The sequence below is a fragment of the Phoxinus phoxinus genome (assembly GCF_949152265.1).
Source record: "Phoxinus phoxinus genome assembly, chromosome: 2".
NCBI classification, from domain to species: Eukaryota; Metazoa; Chordata; class Actinopteri; order Cypriniformes; family Leuciscidae; genus Phoxinus; species Phoxinus phoxinus.
The window spans coordinates 40,952,297-40,978,097 of NC_136877.1; the positions used below are offsets into that span (position 1 = coordinate 40,952,297).

Here is a 25,801-nt window from a genome sequence, read left to right on the forward strand (position 1 = left end):
TTCTTCACACCACACTTGGTGAACCAAAAATGGTTCTTCTACACTGTGAAACCCCCTTTACAAACCTTTATTTTTAAAGTGCCCCTATTACGCTTTTTCAAATATTACCATTAATGCAGTATGTAATATAGCGGTTTATGAATGTAAGAGGTCTTCCAGCCTATGGTCTTTATTGGCTGCCCGCACACAACGTCTACTTTGGCCCGCCCTCAAACACTGTAGTTGAAGCTGAGACATGGAAGAGTTTGGTTTGTGTTGACGACATTTTCAGCGCTGCAAATCCACTCTGAATGCACTTCCAAAGGAAGATGATTCGCTACAAAAATTGATATGGAAAAAAAATCCATCGTTACTGTTACTACAGAGGAAGCCTCTGGAGCTGAAATTCAGATCTTCATTTCCCACCCACACTGTAGACCAATCACAACAGACTGGGCCGTCTGTCCAATCAGAGCAGAGTAGGCTCACGGAAAGGAGGGGTTTAGAGAGACTGAATCCACAAACTAACCGTTTTCAGACTCTTGAGAAATGAAGTTATGTGTAATGTATATTATGAGAATTTTTTTACTTTTGATGAATGTAAATATATTGTAGGAGACTTCAAAAACAATTAGGAACTTTTGAAAAACCATAATGGGTTTACATTTTAACGATGTGAAACGCAAGCAAATCTAAAATGGGTTGGTCTGAAGTAACTTCATTATTCATAGGTGTGGTTTGGGCGTAACGTGAAATAAACCAATCAGAGCGTCATCTCACATTTCCTTTAAGAGCAGGCGCGCTTGTTCCATGGCGGATTGCTATTATAACGGCGGATTTGCCAGGCGCACGCAACTTACATGATGCTAAAGGTGATTTTGCAGTCTTTAGAATTTAGTTCCCTGTTTCTAGACGGACGACCCACTTTGTCAGATGTCCTTATATACCTGCCTTGCCACTATTGATCAAACAGGTTTGATCCGTCATTACTACAATTAGCCTGAATGATTTGGGTAAATGTGTAAGCTAGATTTATGCCTGTTTTTTCACATCTTCATGGACACCACAATGATTTCCCTCGTGTGGTAATATTTTTCCTTGTAATCATGTATGGTTTGCAAAAATATGAACTGCTGCATCTATGTAGATGAGAGAAGCAAAGTGTATGTGCGTTGTGCACACGCTACATTATGGCCAAGCATGCGCCCTTAAAATAGCATCCGAGTAAACGCTCCACTGACTTTAAACTGTTTTTCCTGGTCTGTGGCGCAATTGTTTTCTCAAACTGCAAAATAGCACCAGGGAACGTTTGCGCCGGAACACGTCTCCTCTTTTCGCTGAACCGCCCCCGGGAGCGCAAGTTTATTCCCTAATTTACCGACGTGCGTCTGTGGAGGGAAAAGTCCGCTGTGCGTCGGCTACAAAATAGGAATGATACATGATACAAAGTAATTTACCCTGGGTGCAAGATAGGGCCCAAAGAGTGTAATGCAAAGCTGTTGCATTGCAGTAATAGCAACACACACACCAATGAACCTTTATATAAAACACAACTCATAATTTTAAATGCAAATGTTTGTAGAATCTGTTCCTCAGGTCAAAGCAGCACTGATGCATCAGTCACACACAGTCTGTTTCATATAAAATGCTATTGATTTATTTATTATGTTCTGTTCAGCATATTTACAGTTTAGTAACAACTTTGTACACATGCAGCATGAGATTTAAACATTCTGCAATAAATAACATTCATTCTATAGAGATGAAATACTCAGATAATATTTACATTTAAAATTTCAACATGCTGGTGTTCTCAACAGACGAAACAGATCAAAACCTCACTGAGTTCCTCACAAATCCCAGATCGCCACCACTGGCTGTGTTCGGAAATGCATTCTAGCATACTACTTCTGCAGTGTATATAGTACAGTATGTGTACTATACTGAGAGGAACACAATACAGTGTTCGACTTGACCTTCCATTTCCAGTGACTTTAACATCACCATGTCTCATTTGATTAGACTGCCAAATGTTATATTTTAAACAAAAATGGGCTGAAAATGTAAAAGAGACATTTTTCAAAGACTGACAAATGTGACTCACTGAAGATGAGGTCATGTGACAAACATCGCATACTACTGCTTGAAGTACTCAGTATGCTAGTATTCCACTCCGGACATAACCGCTGAGATTCCGAGTAAACATCAAACATATAAAGTAAAAATCCCATTCCTTTTCTGTATATGGTAACTGATTTTTAACTCCAACTTCGCTCACCTACTGCGAGTTACTAGACTTTACTTCACTTCCGAAACCAAGGTTGCCAAAAAAGTGTTGCACTCTATTATGACCTCAGTGAGTGGGTGGGGTTTCAGAGGTCTGTCAGTTCATTTGATGTTATTGCGGGTCTCTTCTGAGACAGCATGTCCTTCATCCAAAGGCACATCTAGTTTGCTGGTCAACTTGAGAAAAAGTTGATCAAATTTGATAGCCAGCAGCATCACACCTCATACATTTCGGTCTTGACATTCAAACACACGCACGCATGCACGCGAACCTCATGAATGCATGAAGAACCCCTTAGTTTAATTCTGATGCATTCTGGGTACATGAATGTAAATGTACTTGTGTATCAGTGTGCTTCCAAATGCTCAGGGCTGAATGTATATGTTGATGCATTTAGTGTGTGTGGCATTCAATCTGTTTGTCTTATATAATGTGTATGTGGCCGAGTCCTGCAGGAATACATTTCCTAAAGCAACAGTCCATGTGTGTGTATATCTGTGTGTATGTGTGTCCCGCACCCACGACACACCTGTATTGGGGTGTGTGTGCCGTTATTGGCCGCACAGTACGTCGATTCTCTATCACACACGCGCGTGCACGTTTACACAGCTACCTCCTTTTCCTCAGACTGCTTTCCAAGCGTCCGAGCTCCTCGTATCCCTGGTAGAAGAGCTCCAGTTCGCGGCCTCCCCAGCTCCGCCAGACAGCCAGGCACCAGTCCATGTTTTCTTTACGGAAGCCGCACACAACGGTGTCCTTTGCGACGAGCGCCGCCTCCACGAGAGTCCTAAGAGACAGACAGACAGAGAGTGAGACCAGAGGCGAGCAAGCGCTTTCGTGCAAACGCTGAAAATAAACCGAGCATGGACTCTTCGCTGAAGTATCAGCGGGTCTGTTCTTGGAACGTCTCATAGAGGAGCAGTTACAGGCCCTGAAAGCGTCGCTTGTTTGATTAATGTGTGTTTACGCAGAGAGCTGACGGGAGTCAGACAGGGACAGAGACTAGTTTATGATAAACATTTCACAACAACGCTAACTTAAAATAAAGTTCTCCCTACATACAGAACACACTAATAATGATGGTTTAGCTGAATGGATGATTTTTTTACTTTTACCAGTAGCCATTCACAGTTTCTTTAGAAAATGTAAAAATTGATGTGCGATTATTATGACTAATTGAATTATATATGCAACATCAATGAGTTTTATCATTCTGGCTGCTTTTCAATACTGTAATTGATGATTTCCTTGTCTTCTCATCCCTCCGTCCTTCAGCCTGTGACCTGGAAACCGATCAAACTGAAAATTAAGGATGTATCAATTTTCTAATTGAGCCGGGAGGAACAGAGAGAAGGGAGGCTTCCAGAGGAGATACACAGGTGCATCCTATATATATAGATCTACAGTATATAGTCAAAAACACCTGACACAAGCATTCATGCTTATGCTTTACCAGTGCAATTGAAATAAACCATATATTTAGAAATCAAAATAAACACAAAAAATAATTGATGTACCTGTCATCGATTTTTGTAAAACAATATTTTTTTTGTTTATAATTTTTTTATGAATTATATAATAAAATGTAAAAATAAATAAATGCAAAATGCATAAATATGCTAGTTTAAAAGTAATTCATTTTTTATATATTTATGATTATGTACACTACAGTATAGCTAGTAAAATCAAATTGAAAATAATATTAAAATTAAAATAAATAAACCACATTTTTATTTTAAAAATTCTATATACAGTAGGTAGTGAAATTAGTTTGACACAAAATAAAAATGTATATTAAACAAAATAAATAAATCAATTAAAATTGTATATATAGCTAGTTTAAAAGTAATGATAACATTTAAATAAATAAACACCTTATATGTATATATATATATATATATATATAAAGATAACACTAGTGACATGTTTGTTTGATACAATTTAAAAATAAACAAAATATTTTATAGTCAAATTTTTGTTCAACACAATATAAAAAAAGTTTACTGCATTTCTTTATTCATTTCTTTATTTATTGCTTTATTAAATGGCGTAATTAAAATCCAGCCACATAAGGCTGGGTTCCTGAAGTGTCTTTGCAGTGACACTTCAGAAATATTCCATTTAACAAATATATTTCTCTGCTTCTATCCCTTCATCCTTGCATCCTCAGATGGAGAAGCTATAGGACGCAAAATGAAACAAGGAAAAGAGCACAGATAAGGAATGAAAAGCAGCCACAGCTTTCACTTCAGTGTGGTTTTCTTCCTTCATCAGCATTATATCTGCCACAAGAACATCCAGGCAATATATGTGTTCTGAGGGACCAGCACAAACACATTTGTGCATGTGTGTGTTCGTAAAGGATTTTTATGAGGGTTTTGTCAGCAGTCTAAATGAGGTTTGTGCGCACACACTTTAATGTTCGGTCACGTGAAGTCGCTGGGCTCTTATGGGAGGCATGTCTGCTGTGACGCAGGTGTGTGTGTGTGTGTGTGTGTGCATTAAAATTGAACAGGTTTATGAAGAACTGAACTACAACTGCTAATTGTAGCCATCTCTCATTTAAAACACATTTCTGTGTTATTCTACTGTATTTTGAGGCAAATTCTTGCAGCTTTAAATATTTTAAAAATAAGATTCAATTTGCTTTTATCAACCAGAAAGAGTGTTTTGAAAGTTTTCCGCTCAAAAATCAATGCAGAAAATGCAAAAGACATCTGGGCTTGTTTATGGGCAGTGGAGCGCTACATCCATCACTGATAATCATCTGCTACAGGCAATCGGTGTCACGAACAGTGTGGAATTATATGTGTGGACACTGTGTGATTATTTACGCGTGACTGGCTGTTGACACGTACCCGTACTCTGGCACTCCAGGTGGCGTCAACACGGCTATCACACGACCCCTGAGTGACCCCGCCTGGTCTTGGACCTCGATAACCATGATGTCTCCTCCACGCCTGAAAACATAAAAACATGTGAAGTGAGCAGAGCGCTGATGCCACCGCTGTCATTTTACACTTCACAATCACACAGATAAACAAGGAAAATTCGAATAAATAAACAAATCAGCCTGTGAATAATACATATAGCTAGTTTAAAAGTAATGCAACATTTTTTAAAAAATAATATACAACTTTTTATACACTGACCGCAATGCCCAGCAAAAAAAAAAGTTGCTATTTGGATTTAAAGAGGTAACTGCTTAAGAGTCTATTATTGGACTATTATTGCAGTGCTAGAAACATAACCGTTCTTCAAACCCTAATTGATGGAGTGTGTAGCTTTCCGTTTCTTAAACAAACATGTAGGAAGACACATCATGGCCCTATTCCAGGATGACAAAGCCAAGATCCAGATCGGACTCAAACTGTGAAAGGATGGTTGGGCATTGAATGCATGAAGAATCAATTTCACACATGAATTGGCACCTCTATACCATAAATTCATTAATGTGCTGGAGTAGACTTTACAGAGTGCTCGACTCTCTCACACCTCTTGATTGAAATAACATCACAACATTTATTTCCATCAAGAGGTGCATACATTTTTGGTCAATATCTTGTATTGACAATGCAAGAGTCGAGCTCTCTGTTAAGTCTCCACCAGCACATCCCAAAGACTTTCAATGAAATTCAAGGTCGGGGTTCAGAGGTGCCGATTCATGTGTGAAAATGATCTCAAGAGCTGCTCTAGCGACTGACACTACAGTCTGCAGTCTTAACTTATTCAATTAATTAATAGGTTAATCTGCCTATTTAACTCTTTCCTGCCACTGACGGAATTTTCCGGCTTTCCGTGTTTTCACTGTTATAGGGTAGGGGGCGCTATTACACATCTTTTGAAAGAGTACCGAATCTCCTGATCAAAACACAGGCAAAGAAGCAGAAACAAGCGAAAGCATATGTAAGCAGATGCATATTTAAAGTAACGCGATCATCAACATTTAACAGCATATAAATGAAAACTGCCTGATGTTAATGAATAAATGAATACTTTTGAGGGTGTTGATGGCCTCGGTCTACTACATCTATATTTTGATCATTGTTCTAGATTCGATCTGAATGTAGTCTTTAACAAAACAAAAAAATTCTCAGCTTTTTGCTTAAAATTATTATTATTATTTTTATGAAACTTCAAGACTACCACATTCAAGACTAAGTGTTGATAAAAAAAGATTAAGCTATAATAATAATAATAATAAAAAATTGTAAAAGCTGAAGCTCTGTTACAAATTGCATGTTCAGATATTCATATAACAAAATATTCTGGGGGCCATGAACATTTTGTGAAAATTATAAAATAACACACACACACTTTTTTGCCTGGTTGTTCAATTTGCTTAATTAAAATGAGGTAATGCAACCATTCTTGATCACTTAATTTGAATGCATTCAATGTGCTTACATTTGCAAAACAGACGTCTACTTAATCCATTTAAAATAGGGACTACATGAATCATTTTAGTTGGCATCAACCAAAACCGTGAAAGAGAATCTGTAGTTCCCTTTATAATAATGAATGCTAAATAATATTATCTGCCGATTTACTATTTTATTGTTAGAATAATAAATGAACACATTGTACACTTAAATGACATATTATACTATAATACAATAGTGAACTAACCTAACCTAGTTTATAAGTTGCAGGAAGCTTCTTTTATAAATCAATGTCTTTATTGGGCGCCTCGGTTGCCTTTGAGCACAATATGAGGCACCTGTGTGACCTGATTACACCCTGGTGTCTGGGTTATAGAGAATAAAGTCCTGCTCAAATTATAAACCACTCAAATTATGATGCATTGTATATTCATGAATAAAACATAGACATTTTAATGTGCTCTTCTGAAATAACACTTCATTCTGCCCTTGATCTTGTGCTTAAGCTCTCTTTAACCAAATGTTTAATTGATGAAAAACTCCAGCAGGACATGTTCTTTTGTCGGAACAACATTTATCATAGTCTGAAACCAGAGGACGATGATGGACCAATCACAGATCTAATTCTACACGTACGACTGCAATCATGTAGTTTTAGGCTCAAACTAAGCCCTAGGTTCAGGTGATTTGCTCAAAACAACCTAAGAAACTGCTATTGAGATCAACGGGACTGCTAACGCTAACACAAACATCACCCTGACTGAATGTTGATCCAAGAGCATGTTCAACCTCTGCAAATCTTAAAGGATGTCTAAAATGCCTCTGTGTTTTAAAGTCAGCATGAAATACAAAATACAAGTGACCGATTTTACTACTGTACTGTAAAGTATTTATAAGTGAAACGGCTACCTAACAACAATAGATAACGAAGTTAAAATAATTTTATAAAAATATATATGAATGGATGAATTGTTTACAATAAAATTAAGATTCATAAAGATATAAGTAATGTGCATTAAAATGGTCAGTTTTGATATTCCAACTTTAACAGCAGAGATGCTGTGCTAAATGCTTGTATGTTTTGTATGTGCTCAAAGGTTGTTAGTTTTGTCTGATTGGGCTGCACAATTAATCAGAAAACAAAACAAGATTATGATTACATGATCAACTAATCATGAAAAGTACTGATTAGAGCATTATATCTACTCCAGTTGCATTTATATTTGCACCACTGTACAAACATTTGTGGTCAGTATAATTTTTTATATAAATTAATACTTCTATTCAGCAAATATGCATTCAATTGATCAAAAGTCCAAAAGATTTATTTTGAACTTTATATTCATCAAATACCGGTCATCCTGGAAAAATGTATCATGGTTTACACAAAAATATTAAGCTGCACAGCTGTTTTCAACATTGATAATAATAAGAAATGTCTTATTACACTTTACAATAAAGACAAATTTTTTAACATTGGTTAATGCATTAGATATTGTGAACTAACAATGAAAAGTATATTTGTATTAATCTTTGTTAATGCTAGTTAATAGAAACACAATTATTTATTGTTTGTTCATGTTAGTTCACAGTGCATTAACTAATATAAACAGACACAACAATTGATTTTGAGAATGAATGAAAGTAATGTGACTGAAGACTGGAGTAATGATGCTGGAAATTCTACAGTAAAATAGAAAACAGTTATTTTAAATTGTAATATATTTCACAATTTTCTGCATTTTTTAATCAAATAAATGCAGCCTTGGTGAGCATATGAGACTTCTGACTTTTTAAAATCTCTTACTAACCCCAAGCGGAATTTTAAACGGAATCTTAAAATCTTAAAACATTTTGATCAAATGAATGTATCCCTGGTGAATAAAACTATTAATTTATTTAATATTTGATTTTCAAAAGTCTGGCCTTGTGGCATGACACCATCAAAATAACACACAAATAAAGTATTTTTTAAATTCTATTAATCAAAAATAATACCAAGGATGGTATTTATGATTTTTGTCATAACCGTTATGATGATGTGCTAGCCGTACCTGGGAACCCAGATGGTGCTGTTGACAGGAATGATGTTTACGGCCTGCATCTGCAGTGGTGTGTATCTTTGATCCGCTAGTTCAGGATCTGTTGCGCTCCTGGATGGAACTGAATCCGGTGAAACTGCGACAGAAAAGGGCATACTGCTGGAACTAGTCAAAGAGCTGAGGGGTCCCGAACTAGAGCGCTCGATGTGAGGAAGACCCGACGGGCCGCCCTGCTCCAAATCCCCGTTCTGATCCAGCTGTTCCGAGCTGAACCCGGAAGACGTCATGGAGCAGTAATCCAGCGAGTCCTGCTGGCACAAGATCTGTGTTCCTGCGTCCTCGCTGTGCGTAACCGTTATCTGAACTAGTTCCAGGTTGAGAGGAAGAGACTCCTTGTCTACGACAGGGCTCACGGGGGTCATAATCCCCGCCGGCCTCTCCACGGGGAAAACGTCACGCAGTGGATTTGCGTCGCTGCAGTTGTATGTGGCGCAGATCTGATAGCTTGCGGCGTGATACATCAGGAGTGTGTTGGTGTGACTGTCCAGACACCAGACGGCCTCTTCGCCCCAGCAGCTGGAGGACGATGCCATGGACACCACGCAGGACGGCGGAAGATACGGGTCGAGGCGGCGGATGGGTTGAAGCGTGAGACTGTCGATGACGAGCACACCGGGGCCGTTGGTGTACCACACCTCTGATCCGGTGCTCACGGGCACGATGCTTCGCACGGGGTACGGCCGCTGCCGAGGGTCCGAGTCGTCCATACTCAGAAGACGCTGGTTGATGGTGTGTGAGCAGATGTAGGTCTCTCCCTCCACTGGCATGTCGTCTACCAGAGAATAAACCGCTATGAGACCATCAGACATGCCTGCAAACACCTGAGGGAGAGACTGAACAAGAGACATAACGGAAATAAATCATTTGTAATGTAATTAACAACCAAAACATGTACAAGTTTAAACCAGACATAATTACTTGAGTTGCAAAATCGCATAAGATATTAAAACTTATTTTTAGACCTTTAAATATCTTTATTGTGAGTGTATTTTGTCTTATTGCACTGGCAGATTATTTCACTTAGCCGATCACACACGAAAATATTATTTGTATAAATATAATAGAATATAATGAACATAACGTAATAGTAAAATTATGAAACATAAAACTTAAAAGAAGTCATATCTCCACCACTAGCGGCACCAAAACAGAAATGCAAAAATAAAGGCTATTTTCAACTAGATTTCCAAAACACTTCCTGTCAGTCCAAAAATAAACTTTTTCTAGAGATTACTTTCCATCATTTCGAGATCACAAGTTGTCAAAAATAAAAATGCACATATGTGGAAATTCCGTTTGATGCCCCACGAGCTTGAAATGCTGCATATTTCAAAACAAGATTTCTCAGCACGTCTGTTCCATACTGATAACTAATGTACATGTGGATGATCTCAGCTCTGTTGAAATGATCCTTTCATTCTGATTCAAGTCATCTAGCTTTATTGTCCCACACAATATCAGAAGTCTGCGCCCACAAACATGTGCAGCTTACAGAGCAAGAAGTTAGTCATTCGGTTTGGTGTCACTAGTTGTACAGAAATCACACTTCATCTGTAAGAATTAATTTGTTTAACATTTAAAAAATACTGTGAAACATGTCAAAAACATGTTATGATGTCATACAAATATCACAAGCAACAAATAACACGACTAGCTAAACAGAATAAGAGGCCGTTCACACATGACAAGTTTGTCTGTGCTATTTTTTAATAGCTGAGCTTTTTTTTAAGTACTTTTGTCTCATTTTCCACTTCAAATATCCCTGAAACAAGACCCACTTGGAAAGCAACACTGCATAAAATATTAGGATTTGCTTTCAGAGGTTTCTTAATACAAGAGAACAAATATCTCCCAGTGCAGTAAGTACAAACAAGTTTAAAAATAAGTAAAAATGACAGAATACACATTCAATTTATGAAAAAAATCTTTAAATTGTTAACAGTTTTGCTTCTCAAATATATATTTTTGCTGAAAAAAGACTAAACATTTATACTTTTAAATATATGTTAACATAATACTTTTTATTATAATTGAATCTAATTTAATATTATATTAATATAATATATATATAAAAATTTTTTTGCTAGAAAACAAGTCAAAAAGACTAATTAAAGACTCATTAAGAAGTCATTTTTAGGGATGTGATTAGTGTAGATTGTGTATGAGAGTTATTGTGCCTATGAATGCATCATTCAATTCTGTGGTGATCTGTCAAGCTGCTTTTAACTTCTAAATGACCAAGATATCTGAGAATCTTCACAAACACACATTCATACTAAAACAAAACAAAATCCTGTCTAACAATACAAAAATGTATTCTCTGTATATTTTAGTCCACCTTCACATGCATTTTTTTGTCCAAGTACCATATCAAAAAGTGTTTCCTCCCTAAAACCGCCCTGACAGCCCCAAACCAGCAGCAAATTAATGGCGGGAACCGAGGGCACTTCAAAAAGAGTGAGGCTCAAATAAGAGAGTGTTTGGAGAAGCGACGAGGACTGAATATGTCATTGGGACGTCTGCTGAAGAGAGGGAGAGTGGGAACACCTGGACGCCAGCTACTTCAAAAGCGAGACGACTAACACACACACACACACACACACACACACACGCACGCACACACGCACACACACACGCACACTTTTCTGTCATGTTGAGATTAAAAATAATAACTGCATATATGTATACTGCACATTGTACATAGACAGTTTTCCTTTTAATTTGGATATCTAAACCAAACAACAAAAACAAAAAACATGATAACAGAAGCATAGTTTACATGACAATGACTGCAAGTCGGGGCACTGACCTCTTTGCTGGCGGGCAGTAAAAAGAGACAGGTTACCACGGCCGGACAGGAGAGCAGTTTCTGTGGGTGACTCAAGGGACACATCTCTTTCAGGCTGTAGATAAAGACTTCCTGTTCCTGAAGAAACATCAACACGGTATCAAGATAACCATCTCCATTCATTTTATGTGCTCACTTACAAATAGGGTTGGGAATCGAGAAATGCTTCTTTTTTTTCTTCAAAATACTGGGACCAAATTAAATTCATGACATTTTTTTTTTTTTTTTTTTACAAAATACTGGGACCAAATAAAATTCATGCTTCACCGGTGGTTCTGGATCAACAGTCTTCCACTGACTAAAACCACAGAAATCCTCTGTACATGCTGCCCTTGTGCTGCATTAAAATCCATGTGTCTATTCTTGGTAAACTGTATGTGCCATTTTCAAATGGATTCTGAGTAAATTAATGAAGATGCCTTTAGAACTTTTTTGTTTTTCCTGTAGTCCAATTATGGCGCTTTTCCACTGCATGGTACGGCTCGGTTCGGTTCGGTACGGTTCAACACGGCGTGGAGCGGTTCGGTTCGCTTTGCTTTTCCACTGCGTGGTACGACTCAACTCGGTACGGCACGGTTTGGTTTGCTTTAGCTCGGTTGCTTTTCCACTGCAGTTAGTACCGCTTCAAAGTGGGTGGGACTGATCGTTAAGTTGTATGTCTGGTGGTAGCCGTGTGCGGCTAAGAGCTGTGCTACTTCCGCTCCTCGGCAACCAACGAGAGGAACGTCTGCACCTCGTCCACTGACCACGATTCAGCCATTTCTTGTTTGATTTTTTTGAACTTTTTTTGTCAAGTAAAAACTCTAAAAACAGGTGCTACCGCGTTTGCTGTTGTCTGGCTATTTAAATATAGCGGGTTTAGTGTCTCGTGTAGCAAATATACAATGACGCTGAAGTGACGATTCTGTCTGACCAATCAGTGATCTGCAGTGTTTTCACGTCACGTTTAGTATCGGTACGGTACGCTTGGAACCTCAACAGAGGTGGTACCATTTAAAGCGAGCTGAAGCGAGCCGTACCGTACCGTACCATGCAGTGGAAATGCTCCATAAGAGAGCCGTACCGAACCGAGCCGTACCGTACCATGCAGTGGAAAAGCGCCAAAGCGTGCCGTGCCGTACCGAACCGTACCGTACCATGCAGTGGAAAAGCGCCATTACTGTCCATTCTTTGTTCCTCAAAATTACAAAAATAATGGTTGAGGCACAATATATATTTTTAACTGAAATCAGAATAAGAACCAAAATGAAATTCATAATTCCTTTCCATAATTACAAAGTGCTATCTGAAGATGTATTCTTATTTCTTACACTTCACTGCTTGAGGAAAACTAGTCAGTCAAACTTAAAACAAAATTAACTAAAAACAGTAAAACAAAATTAACTAAATTAAAAGGTCAATGTTTTTACGTTGAAATACTTAAACACTTATTTTGGGTTCTATCAGATGTTTAAACAGCATTTATTTGAAATTAATGAATTACCCCAAACTTTTGAATGGAACTTTTAATCGTATTAAACAAATCTCTAAAAATACTTTCCAAGTAAAATCTTAGCCTACAGGCATTAAAACAAGGCAGTGTCAACTAATAGTGTGAGTTTGGGGCAGAGGAATCTATTTAGGAAACCTGTTTGAAGACTGTCATTATTTTTACTATCCTGCTAGTGGTGAAGAAATCACAAACCAAACTTGAGCAACAAACATTAATTACAACACATCTCCTTCACTGTGAGAGCTGGAGGACAGTGTATATCCATTATTGCTGTTGCCTTGGTAACATTCCTACACTGTTGAACAGAATGCAGCGACTGACAGGGAGCCGCGCCATGTTTCCCAGAGGCTCACCTCGGTGGCGGTCCACAGGGTGTTCTCCATCTTTATTTGGCAGCTCAGACGTGTTCCCGGGCATGACATCCGTTTTACCTCCACCTGCCCCTTGGCCAAGTTTACAACGGTGTAGTTCCTGTAAGATGTGCACGCACACACACACACACACACACACACACACACAGAAACATAGATTTGTCTTTGGCACACAGCAGTTATAAAATCCACATTTAAGAAAATGCGAGTGGTGCTTTTCTCGGATGTTACTATGCAGTTTCTATATTTTGAATTAGACTGTTTTTTTATATTTTCTGTTTTCACTTTAATTTTAGTTATGATATAATAATTTTGTTGTGTGTTTTAAATAAGTTTATAGTTTTTAATCATTTTTATTTATTAGTTTTACCTTGGTTCGGGGTGGTTGACAGGTGATTCCTTACTCAATTCAAAAGAGTAAGCCCACACGTCTCTGTGTTATTCCTTTATATTCACATTTCCATGACTGTTTAATTTTCATTAAGGCCTGGAAATATTAATTTTAAAACTTGATATTTTACACAGCAATAATGATGCTTGACGCCACTAATAAACATAACTCAAGTCCTGGCTGTTATGTTCTGAGTAGTTCTTTTTTTACGGACATATATGTTACAAAGTGAGTTTAATGCACGGTTTGATTTATGAGCAGTCTTTAATCTAAACATTTATTATACATTATGCTGTTATGCGGGTGCACAGCTTTCAGCAGCAGTAGTGCATTGTGCAGGTTTAGATATTTCGTTAATTCATTTGCGCAACGTTGATTCATTACTTGATCAGCCGAGTCATTTATCTGACTGTGCACTGTGACAGGACCCAAATGATTCAATCAGTCAGAACACACTCCATAATTTAACTATGGACGCTTCTGAACCAAATACCCTAGCAAGTTGTTTATTTGGATTTCTATTTTTCCTTTTCGCTTATGAAGCCACAATAATCTAATTGGCAATGTCAAACTTGGACAAATAAAGGCTGCGGTGACAAAGTGAATCAGGCCAAGCTCAAGCTAATGTACTTCAAATATAATTTACAGAATATTGCTGGTATCCAATGATCAAGGGGGGCATTAGATCTCAAATCCCACATGGAGCTTTTACTGCCTGGGTTGTGCCAATTATTTGATGCCTTGTTGTCTTCCCTGCTGAAAAGAAAATACCTTAAACCAGCATAAACTGGTTTGCTGGTTTTAGCTGGTCTCCCAGTCCAGTCAAACTGGTCTGTTACCAGTTTTTAGAGGTTTTTTCTTCTAAGCACCAGCTTGCCCAGGATGGACCAACTTAAAGACCAGAAAAACGAATTAGGTGTCCCAATCTGGTCTTTTAGCCTGTTTTAGGACAGTTTATTTGCACTTTTCAGTTGGTCAAACTGGGAGACCATGTGGCTGCCCAGCTTGGCCAAGATGAGAGACCAACTTAAACCAGTTGAGACCATCTAAAACCAGCTCAGCAGGGTTTCCACTCTTTTTATAAATTAATTTCCATGACTGTTACAGTTTTTGGTAGATTACAGGATTATTATTATCTACATAAACAGCTACAAAGATCAATTTCTACACAATGAAATATTACAGAGCAGAGCAAAACATGACATTCAAAAGTTTGTGCTTGTTTTTGAAAAAAAGTATATTATACTCAGCAATACTCCTGTTTCAGGATTCTTTGAACACCGATTAATAGAAAGTCCAAAAGAACAATTTATTTCAAATATAAACTTTTGTTCATTATAAATATTTTACTGTCACTATGATTTATCTTTACCAGAAAAAAACGAATTCGGTGTCCCAGTCTGGTCTTTTAGCCTGTTTTAGGACAGTTTACTTTTGAAATTGATTGTTTATAATGAATAATACGTTATGAAATTATATTTGACTATTTCCTTGAAAATTCACAATTTACTTGGTAAACAGAATTAAAAAATTCCGATATTGTTTCCAGCTGTTTTTTAACCATCTCAAAGCATACTGTCTGTATTTGTAAGGACTCACGCCCATGTTTAGAGTAGGGCACTAGGTAGGCAGGAGTCGTGGCCTAATATGACGATTAACGCAAGACAAAGCCTTCTTTGTTCTGCCCGCAATGAGGTATTGAAGGAACCTCCAATGCGACTACAGCGGCTCCATTTGGCGTGATGACGGGCAAAGATGGTAATTGCAAACACCTGCGCTGCAAGATAAAAGTGAAGCCTTTCGTCTAAGTGTTTTGTAGAAAGATCCAGTGCTCACAAACAAAGCAGCCAATGATCAGATGAGGCCAGCTGTACATGGCAGGGCATTTATCAGCCTGTTAGGCCGTCATGCATAATAAGTATAATATATATATATATATATATATATATATTATATATGTTCATGAATATTAAAATTAGTCATTTTTTGAAAGGAGGCTTGAGAGCGTCAAGGGAAGCGGGAAAATGAGATTCCTGAATGATTTTAATGAGGGTGTTTATATGAGTGAGCAAGAGGTCTGAAGGAGAGCAATTGGCAGTAAATAGAATAACGGGAGGGCATTTAAATGAGGGAAATGGAGTGAAAGGGTTGATTATGGGCTGGTATGGGGGTTTGTAATCTTCAACAATATTACTGATCTCACGCTGTTGTATGAGAACTGAACTGAGCTGGACGAGGATATAATTTTTTTGCGGAACTGCTTTACAGACGAAATTAACTAATTTAATAATTGATTTTTTCCAACTTTCCAACGGAACTGAAATCAACACTGAACTGACTTATTTTCCTGTTATCACTGTAAAGCTGCTTTGAAACAATCTGTATTGGTGATTTGACTTGTACCAGCATATGAGGGCCATTACTGTAAAGTGCAAACCTGTTCTTTGAGATTTCATTTTCTTTGGCCTTTCAGTCTCATTACTGAAGACCTGCTCCAAAACCTAGTGAGCTGCATACATAGGCAGCATTTTAAGGCGTCATAGGAGCACTAATGACAGGAAAGCTGTTCCGAAACCCTCACGTTTTGGCTAAATACCAAGGTGCATCCTTAAAGATGAACTGAACTGAAAATAATCAACGTTGATAACGTGTTGTTTATGACAGTTAAAAGTAAATTACACAAAACAAAAATTATTACAAATATCAATATAGCTTTTTTTAAGCTACACAAAAACTGTTATAAGAACGCTGGCAATTTCGATGACGTCACTGGCATGGTAGGACCTGCGGTCCTGTATATTCCATAGACAGTATAAGGTATATTCGCTAGTTGCACAGAGCGAATACACAGGAAAATTAGTCATTTTAATGGCATGGGTTACGCATTTGTGCCTGAGGGACAGGCCAGTAGTATGACTACACATTTACGAACTAATCAGTGGCGTAACTTTGTTTTAAAAAGTGGGTGGGACAGGGATGCTAATACCGTACAATGCTAAATCAGATGTATGTATAATAACATGGCGATGACCAGCAATCATTCTAAATAGCTACATGGGGTTTGTCGTTAAATGAGATGTAATATATGTTGTCAGTGCCGAGAATTTTCGCGTGAATAAATACACAGATCCGCCTATTTAACATGTGCCGTAATGGTCCAGTGGTAGAACATTCGCCAAGCGTGTCAGAGGTTTTGAGATCAAATCCGCAGTCCCATAGTTTTTTCTTCTTTTTTTCTTTCATCAAACCCGAATATGTTCATCAGTGGTTGTATATCAAGCAAGGACACGTTTGTGTGCATTATGTTTTCTTATTTCACCGGAACGAATAGAGTCTCGCGCGTCCGAGTGAAGACTGCGGCGTGTGCGCGAGCCACTGTATCCACGCCACTGATCGCAACAGCAATGAGCACTTTGATCACTTGATTTAATATTATTATGTACCAAATAATGTTGTCTCAAAAATTGCATAAAATACAAAGTTTTGTCTAAAATATGCATTAGATTGTATTTGCAATGTACAAGGTCAATTATGAATGGAGCAATAGTGGTTCACGGTGTTATAAGAGGGAAATGCGGTTGGAGGGCTGTAGCCTGTCATGCACTCTCATTTATTGTATCCACGCACATTATGCATTTTAGGAAATAGAAACTGCTTATATATGTCGTGTGCATTTAGAGAAAATACAAAAACAAGCTTGAGGTCCTGTGCGTTTTAGAAAATCGAGGCAGATAAATGGAAATTTTATATATTTTTAAGATGGAAATTTGATTGGACGAATTCATCCAATGGGATCGCTTGTCAAGTTAGCTGCACGCAACGTGTTAAGGTTAAAACCAAAATAAATAAAGTTGGGGCGGGCAAAAAAGTTAGCTGCGCGCAGGAGTTTCAGTCAACCCTCACCAGTGAACGGAGTAGCTACCACATAGACATGTATAAAGGCTTTATACATGTCTATGAGCTACCATGCCAGTGACGTAGTCGAATGTTGAAATCCAATATGGCGGCGCCCGTGCAACAACAACAACATTTTCAATGTACCATTTTATCCCTTTTAACAAATTCTGCCATTTTAATAATTGTACCAATGAGAATAAATACAATATATCTGTTATATCACCTTTACTCAAATTCCAGTTCAGTTCATCCTTAACGGAGAAGGTAATCCTATCATAGAATGTGATGAAATGTATTTAGGATAGTAGTAAGAAATAGTGCTGTTACTGTTAAATAAAACTAAAACTTAATAAAATTAATTGAAATGAAGCTAAAATGAAATAAACTTAAAAATAAAACAAACAAACTTAAATCAAAATATTAATAAATACTACAATATTAAATAAATAGTACTACACTGGGATGAAGTTAGAGAAATGTAAATTAACTATATTAAATATACATAATACTCATTCATTAACAACTTAGAATACAATGTTCAATGTAATTAAAAATATATAAATAAATTCATACTCGGTGTGGCATAACTTTGTTTAAAAAGTGGGTGGGGCAGGAGTGGGAGTAACAATAACAATAACAGAAGTAAAAAACATGTATAAACATTACAATGTCCTGAAATCAATTTCAATAGTTTTGAGTGTGTTAAAACTACTACATTGAGTTTTAATTTATCGACATAAATATCATGTTTAACGTGATAGTTTCATCCTTACATCTACTATAATACAATATTGTTAGTCACATCAGTGAATAAATGCATAGATTCACATAGAATGCTCCAGTACCATAATGGTCTGTAGAACTTTTGTTAAGCGTGTCAGAGGTTCTGGGTTCTAATCCACCCTTGTATAGGTTTTTTCCCCATTAAAAGCCAAAGAGGTTAATCAGTGATTGTATATCAAGAGCATGGACACGTTTGTGTGCATTTTGTTATTTCACCAGAACGAATAGTCTCCACAACGGCGTTGCGCGAAAGATTGAAGCGGTCTTCTGTGTGAAGTGCACAAGCGCAAAGAGAGCACAGTTGTCTTCCGCCACTGATAACAGCGACAACGAACGCTCAGCATGATTTTAAAAACAACTAGGGCTGACTTCTAATAGTCGAGGATTCGACGATTCGATTCGGAGAGGTCTGATTCGACTATGAACCTCATAGTCGAATACATGGGCGTCAGTTTGGTTTGAAATGTGCTGGGGACAGAGACGCATTCGCATTTTCAGAAGGGCTGGGTACAATTTTATTTATTTTTTTCGCTTTCGCGCAGGTCATGTTTTGAAAGACGATGTCCTGTAGCTTACTAATGTAAATAAATAAAAATGTATTCAAAAATCTGCTTCACATTTTCAGCAGGGCTGCGGAGCGGCTGTGGGTTGACTCCACACGGTTCTCATGTGCGTTAAAAAGCTTTACGTGGTTTAATGTACCTAAACAACGATTACCAAATTTCCCTCTCATATTGCTCCTCATAACCACTGAAAATGGTAAAAAAAATCGAACCCGGAGTCCAATTATTATGGACGTTATCTGATATTAAGCGTTTCTGCTTCACATTTTCAGCAGGGCTGCGGAGCGGCTGTGAGTTGACTCCACGCGGTTCTCATGTGCGTTAAAAAGCTTTACGTGGTTTAATGTAGCCTACCTAAACAACGATCACCAAATTTCTCTCTCATATTGCTCCTCATGTTTATGAAATGTTATGATATATGTGTGATATGTGTTTTTTAGCTCTTTTGTTTGAAATGGAAAAAATCTAGCTGCTATCTAAAAAAAAAAAAAAAAAAAAAAAAAAAAGGTTCGACTATCAGTCGACTATGGCAAAATCTAACGAATCAGATTCGACTATGAAAATCCTTAGTCGAAAACAGCCCTAAAAACAACACATTCCAGTGCCAGTGCGCTTCTTTAACAAACAAACTAAATGAATGCTCTGCTAGTCAACTGGAGATGTTTCAGTCATGCAAGTAGTTTAACAGTGCGTTAACACAGCTCATTTAAAATAAGCTGAAACTGCCTATTTAAAGTATGCCAAATCAGTAATCTATGACCTTATATTTCATTTAGGATGCTGCCTTAGAAGACAGCTTTGTAGGCAGTAGACAGGATGTCAGCGCACCTGTCGTCTTTGTCTCCATCCCAGAATACGGCGTTGGGGCCCTGCAGCGGCGATAAGAAGAGCTGACTGTGTTCCTGGCAGGACAGCAGGTACCTGAGACAAGCAAAACTGGGTTCCTGCATCTGTCTCATGAGAGGAGCGGCCAGGGGACGCTAAAGCCACAGGAGGACAAGACATTATTAGATACAGTACATGCCTTATTTTTACAACATCTGCAGGTTAAAATGTGCCTACATGACTATTTTTGCCTCAGGTGTATGTTAAGAACTAAGACAATAACCATTATGACATACTGTACACTACCATTCAAAAGTTTGGGGTTGGTAAAATGTTTAAATGTTTTTAAAATAAGTCTTTTATACTCACCAAAGCTGCATTTATTTGATCAAAAATACAGTAAAACAGTAATATTGAGAAATATAATTACAAGTTAAAATAACTCTTTTATACTTTATATATATTTGAAAAATAAATCTTTAAAGAAGACCTATTATTCTTTATTGGATAATACCTTACAAGTAGTGTGTGTTTCCACTTAGTAGTTTATTATTTATTACCTTTTATAAATGTAAAAGGTCAGTGCACGATAAATGACTAAATTACTTCTGAAAAGAAAACCCTGAAACGAGTCGTCAGTAACTTCAGGCTTTCTTTCTGCTTTAATGTAGGGCTTGTAACAAATTTGCATAATGCTAGCCTATGCTGCCCGCACACAACGTCTACTTTGACCCGCCCTCAAACACTGTAGGTGAAGCTGAGACATGGAAGAGTTTAGTTTGTGTTGTCAAACGTTGAGAAGAAGCCGTTTTTTGCGCTGTGAAAGCAAATCCACTTTGCATGCACTTCCAAAGGGTGAGGACTCTGGCTCAAATTCATACAGTAAAAACCAACTATTTGTTTCCGCACTGTAAGCTGTAGACCTTACAGAATCATATCAGACTGAGCCATCTGACCAATCAGAGCAGAGTAGGCTCTTGGAAAGTAGGGACTTAGAGAGACTGAATCCCTTATCCAACCGTTTCAGACACTGTGAGAAAAGAGTAGATGCTGCAATGTTTATTATGAGAAAATAAATAGTTTTTTTGACCTTGAACGCATGTAAACCTATTGTGGGAGACCTCCAAAACAAAATGAGAAACCTTTAAAATAGCATCATAGGGGCACTTTAAAGGGCACCTATTATGCAAAATTCACTTTTACATGGTGTATGAACATAAATGTGTGTTGGCAGTGTGTGTACACAACCACCCTGTAATGATAAAAATCCACCCAGTTTTTTTAATCCCCATAAATCATAAGCAGTGTCTCAGAACAAGTAATTTTCAGATTCTGGGCAAAGTTGCGTAGATTTGCACAAGCCCCTCCCACAACTGTTGACTGACACTGCTATATTAGCATAGACCCGCCGTGAGTGAGCTGGACACAGTCCGCCATAGTTTCGACTGTAGACAAGAATGTCTTCTAAGTGAATGAGGTGTTCTAAGTGAATGGGGTTCGGTTCTGATTAATTCGGTTCGGGAGAAGAAATAAAAGCCCGCCCACACTGACAATTGATTGGTTGGGTCCTTACATGCACTTTGTGAGGTACACACGCACCAGCACACACACGCAAGGTCTCTCGCTCCCTCTCTGCGCACGCTACGCGGATTTTAACTAATTTGCGGCCATTAGGGAGCCGCAATCAATATGCGGGAGACTTGGGATGTCTGTGATAATGAAAGGGAGAGAGAGTTTATGGATAAGAATTGAATGCACACTTCTTATACTGTGTTTATTCAGCTCTTACTGTGATTTTCTGGAGTAAAACTAACGCTTCATCTTTTGTGTGATGTACAATAAACTTCATTTAACTCATCAGTATATTTTTCATTCGGACAGGGTCTGCTACAGCAGGCTTGTATTAATAGTGAATAAAAGCAGATGACAAATAAGTAATAACCATAATTAAACTAAACTATACCTGTTCTATTTCCATACATCATGTATTCTCTGACTCTGTGGGCATTATTGTCCGACTCCGGGTCGAAATGAACACCGCTACTGAGAGTTTCTGTTTTGATGATATCATTCCGTGAGATGAGATTGTCCTGACACTGAGTGCGAGCTCTTGAAGCTCCGCCCTCTGTGCCGGCAGCAGCAGCTCATTTGCATTTAAAGGGATACACACTAAAACGGCACGTTTTTCTCAACCCCAAAAAGTGGCAATTTAAACATGCTGTAAAACATTATCAGTTGGTTATTTTGAGCTAAAACTTCACATAAATACTCTGGTGACATCAGAGACTTATTTTACATCTTGTGAAAAGGGGCATAATAGGTGAAAAGGCAGAACCACACTGTACCTTCTCTGGTTTGGTGTCCCAGCACTCCTGCATCAACACCTGCAGACAGTGAAACTGCACCTCCTCTGGGGTGCCCAGCGCTGGTCTGAGTCCTTTAGATAGTTTCTTAGCGATCTGGAGTTGGTGTTGACCCATGCAAGCTGTCAATCACAGAGTGAGACAGAACAAACACCACTGAATGATTCCTGTTGGTTTATATTCAAGGAAACCTATGTGACCTTCTTTCTTCCATGAAACACAATGGGGTTCAAAAGTCTGAGACCACAAAAAAAGGCTTCTGATTAGCATTTCAATTTTGTCCTCTTTTCAAAGAGCATAAAAAAAAACAAGTAACAGAACAAAATGTAAAACTATTCCCAATTCTTCATTATTATATAAGCTTAAGCAAATGATTTATTATTATTATTTATTTATTAACAACATTTTCCTCCAGTATGATGAAATTTTATGAAAAGGTCATAGTTTCCATGTTGTACACATTTTGGGGGGATTTGAATATTCATCTTGTGGGTCTTCCTTGAGCCATTTCCCTGGCTGCAAGTAATTTATTAAAAAAATATATAAATCTGTCCCCTTTACATAAAAAATGGACAGATTTACTAACAGCATCTTTCGGCGTTAAAAAAACTACTGTTAGGATTTACTAAAGACACAGTGAAAAATTAGCGATGAAAAGGCAAAGGCACAGTTATTTTTGCGGCTTATTGGATATGAATTTGTAGGAGTTTCCTTTTCCTTTTTCTACGCAAAATTTATAGTAGTATTTAAATTTAATCACGCAAGGTGATTTACTAAGGTCAGCGCTTGTATATTTACTGGTGTTTGCACCATCATTTATTTTGTAGACACTAATTTGTACTGCTCTTGGTAGATTGCATCCATGTTTTTTAAATTTGTGCATCGTCAGCAGATCACGCGCTGAACTCCCATCTGTGCGGTTTTGGAAATGCGCTCTCACACTAATTTGCCCTGTTTAGTAAATCTGGCCCAAAATATTACCAGCATAATTTGAATGAAAATGAATGCAGATTTGTTTTGTGAAATAGAACCTTAAATATTTCCTCTTCATTGTATTTTAATTTTGTTTGAGATTTTCATTTTTTCACCTTTCAAATAATACATGAAAATAGGAATTAATGCAGTCTCAGACTTTTGTGGTATCCGTGGGACGGTTGGATTTTCATCTTCAGACGGCACTACAGCTGCCCACAATCCACCTACTTACTATACATACTACACACAAAACTGGAAAGCACTTGTGAAAATCGCATGCTGTTTAGTTGCCAGACTGCAACACAACCTAAAGGACTCAGGATGCATGGGATGTGTTTTTAACAGTCTACTGGAAAAACAAAATCATGTTTCTGCAGATTCTGTAGATTTCCCTTTCAAAAACTATATGTGGAAAAACATCTGGACCTAAGAACCAGTGAAGAACAAAAAATCATTTTTGAAACAAATTTGACCAGTATACAGGACACCACTGTGCTCCTATAACTAAAACATCTATGAATACCTGTCATTCTCTCATAACGTTGCATGAAAGTTGAGGAAACACGGTCATAAAAATTCCATTAGAAACATGATAATAGATTTCATTCTGTTCTGTTGGACATGATCCATGCATACTCAGCAAACCAAGCTGGAAACAAATCAGCCACCGTGAATTGACCTAAAAGACTCACTGGATCTCAAATCCGTCTGATCCCTAGATGTCGACAGTCGGGGGAGGCATATGCAATCTCAAAGAAAACTTCTCTAAACAGCCTGAAGACAGAGCGCTCTCGGATTCACTATTGAATGTGGTTTCGTGAAGTAAACAAACAACTGAAAAGAATTTTCTTGGTTTAAAAAACAAGTTAAGCTCTACTGACAGATACTGTGGCGTGCTGTCGATTACCACTGAAGCTCAATTCAACTTGTTCCTCAGTTTGTAAAAACATGCCAAAAATCACGATCATGACCAGCTGACACTAATGCACAATTATTTTCATGAGTACAAAAATTCTAACTAAATAGAAATATTTTTAAAAAATAACATGAAAAATTCTACAAATATACAATAAACAAAATATAAATCATAATTCAAAATATTAAAATAATAATAATATAGTATATAAAATAAATAATACTAAAGTAAGACTGGATACAGTAGCATACATTTTTTTTTAGAAAAGCCAGTTAAAAAGTATTTTAGGGCTCAATAATCAGAAAAAGTGCACTGAAGAGCTTAAAAAAAAAAACAGTATTTGAAGCTTATTAAAAACGGTGATGAAATTTCTCTAAGAACATGCAGTACTTTGCAAATAGTCATATTAACATCCCTTTCTGGCATCGTTGCACACAGTGTAAAAGCTAATGGTTAACCAGCATGATATGGTCATGACAGTTGACTCATGGAGTTTAAAGACTGGATATTAAAGACTGGACCCCTAAATCTGAATTCAATTAGAATTCAGGCAGTAAACAGACTTTGAGCTTTGTTGATACACTAAAAGCTAGTTCGGTGGCTGTTTGACAGCCAGTCAAACTCATCAGATCAGTAAGAGCCCTTTGGTACCTTCTCATCATAGACGATGCCAGGCCGAATCTCTGGAGCCTGGTACCCGGGCGTGCCCTCGACCCCTAAAGCTCCCTCGTGAAAGGACTGCCGGGAGATGCCGTAGTCAGACAGCTTGATGTTTACAGAGTCCTCCGCGTCCAGAGACCACACCAGAATGTTGTCAGACTTGAGGTCACAGAAGATAATGTTCTTCTTGTGAAGATATGCCAGGCCTGTCACGATTTGATAGGCCACTTTGAAGGTGAGCATGTGGCCCAGGGGCATGTAGAGAGAACCTTAGGACAGTCAAGCAGAAAGGACAGATGTAAATTTCAGTTTGTTTCTCAGACAAATCCATGACATGACCTTGTATGGGGTGCATATGGACTGCTTTTATGACATGAGGGTTAGGGTTGGGTATCGAGAAACGATTCCATTTTAGAACCAGTGATTCGATAAGAAACACGCATTTCGATTCCACTAATCGGTTCCTGTGTGCACATTTTAATGTCATTTAAACCATTCGAGGGCAAAATTGGAATTGGAATAGTTAAAATTCAAACAATACCCAACACTAATGAGGGTGAGTAAATGATGATAGAATTTTTTTTTTGTGTGTGAACTTTTAGAGAATTTCTATTTTTATTTTATTGAAACACTTAATGTGGCACAGAAGACCGGAGTAGTTTTTTCTTTTAAGGTTTGCTCACATGTCTGATACAATTAAAAGACTGAAGCATAAAATGTTAACAAACAATTGTCTCACAAAAATAGTCTGATGGCATATTTACAGCATTGTCAGAAAAAAGTTATGCAGATCTGAAAGAAACTGCTAAATTGACAGCTTGAAAAAAAAAAAAAACAGAACAATGGTTGCGTTTATATTTATATCATAGTAATTTATTTATTATTTACATATCAAAATGTATAACAATATAAAATGAATTATAATATTGCCTGATCATTAAGGCTGATCTTTATACATTTGCTATAA

At 37.5% G+C, this 25,801-nt stretch overlaps 1 protein-coding gene across 1 annotated transcript in view; it reads right to left on the reverse strand.

The window, feature by feature from the left end:
* Positions 1 to 1,616: 1,616 nt before the first annotated feature.
* lrrk1 (leucine-rich repeat kinase 1) overlaps positions 1,617 to 25,801 on the reverse strand; it is a 90,283-nt gene continuing 66,098 nt past the window's right edge. Inside the window, 9 exon segments of the mRNA XM_079637247.1 lie at positions 1,617 to 3,053; positions 5,125 to 5,226; positions 8,703 to 9,583; positions 11,560 to 11,676; positions 13,444 to 13,561; positions 19,924 to 20,075; positions 22,266 to 22,405; positions 24,785 to 24,807; positions 24,809 to 25,103. Coding sequence (XP_079493373.1) covers positions 2,876 to 3,053; positions 5,125 to 5,226; positions 8,703 to 9,583; positions 11,560 to 11,676; positions 13,444 to 13,561; positions 19,924 to 20,075; positions 22,266 to 22,405; positions 24,785 to 24,807; positions 24,809 to 25,103 — 2,006 coding nt within the window. The 3' untranslated portion in view covers positions 1,617 to 2,875.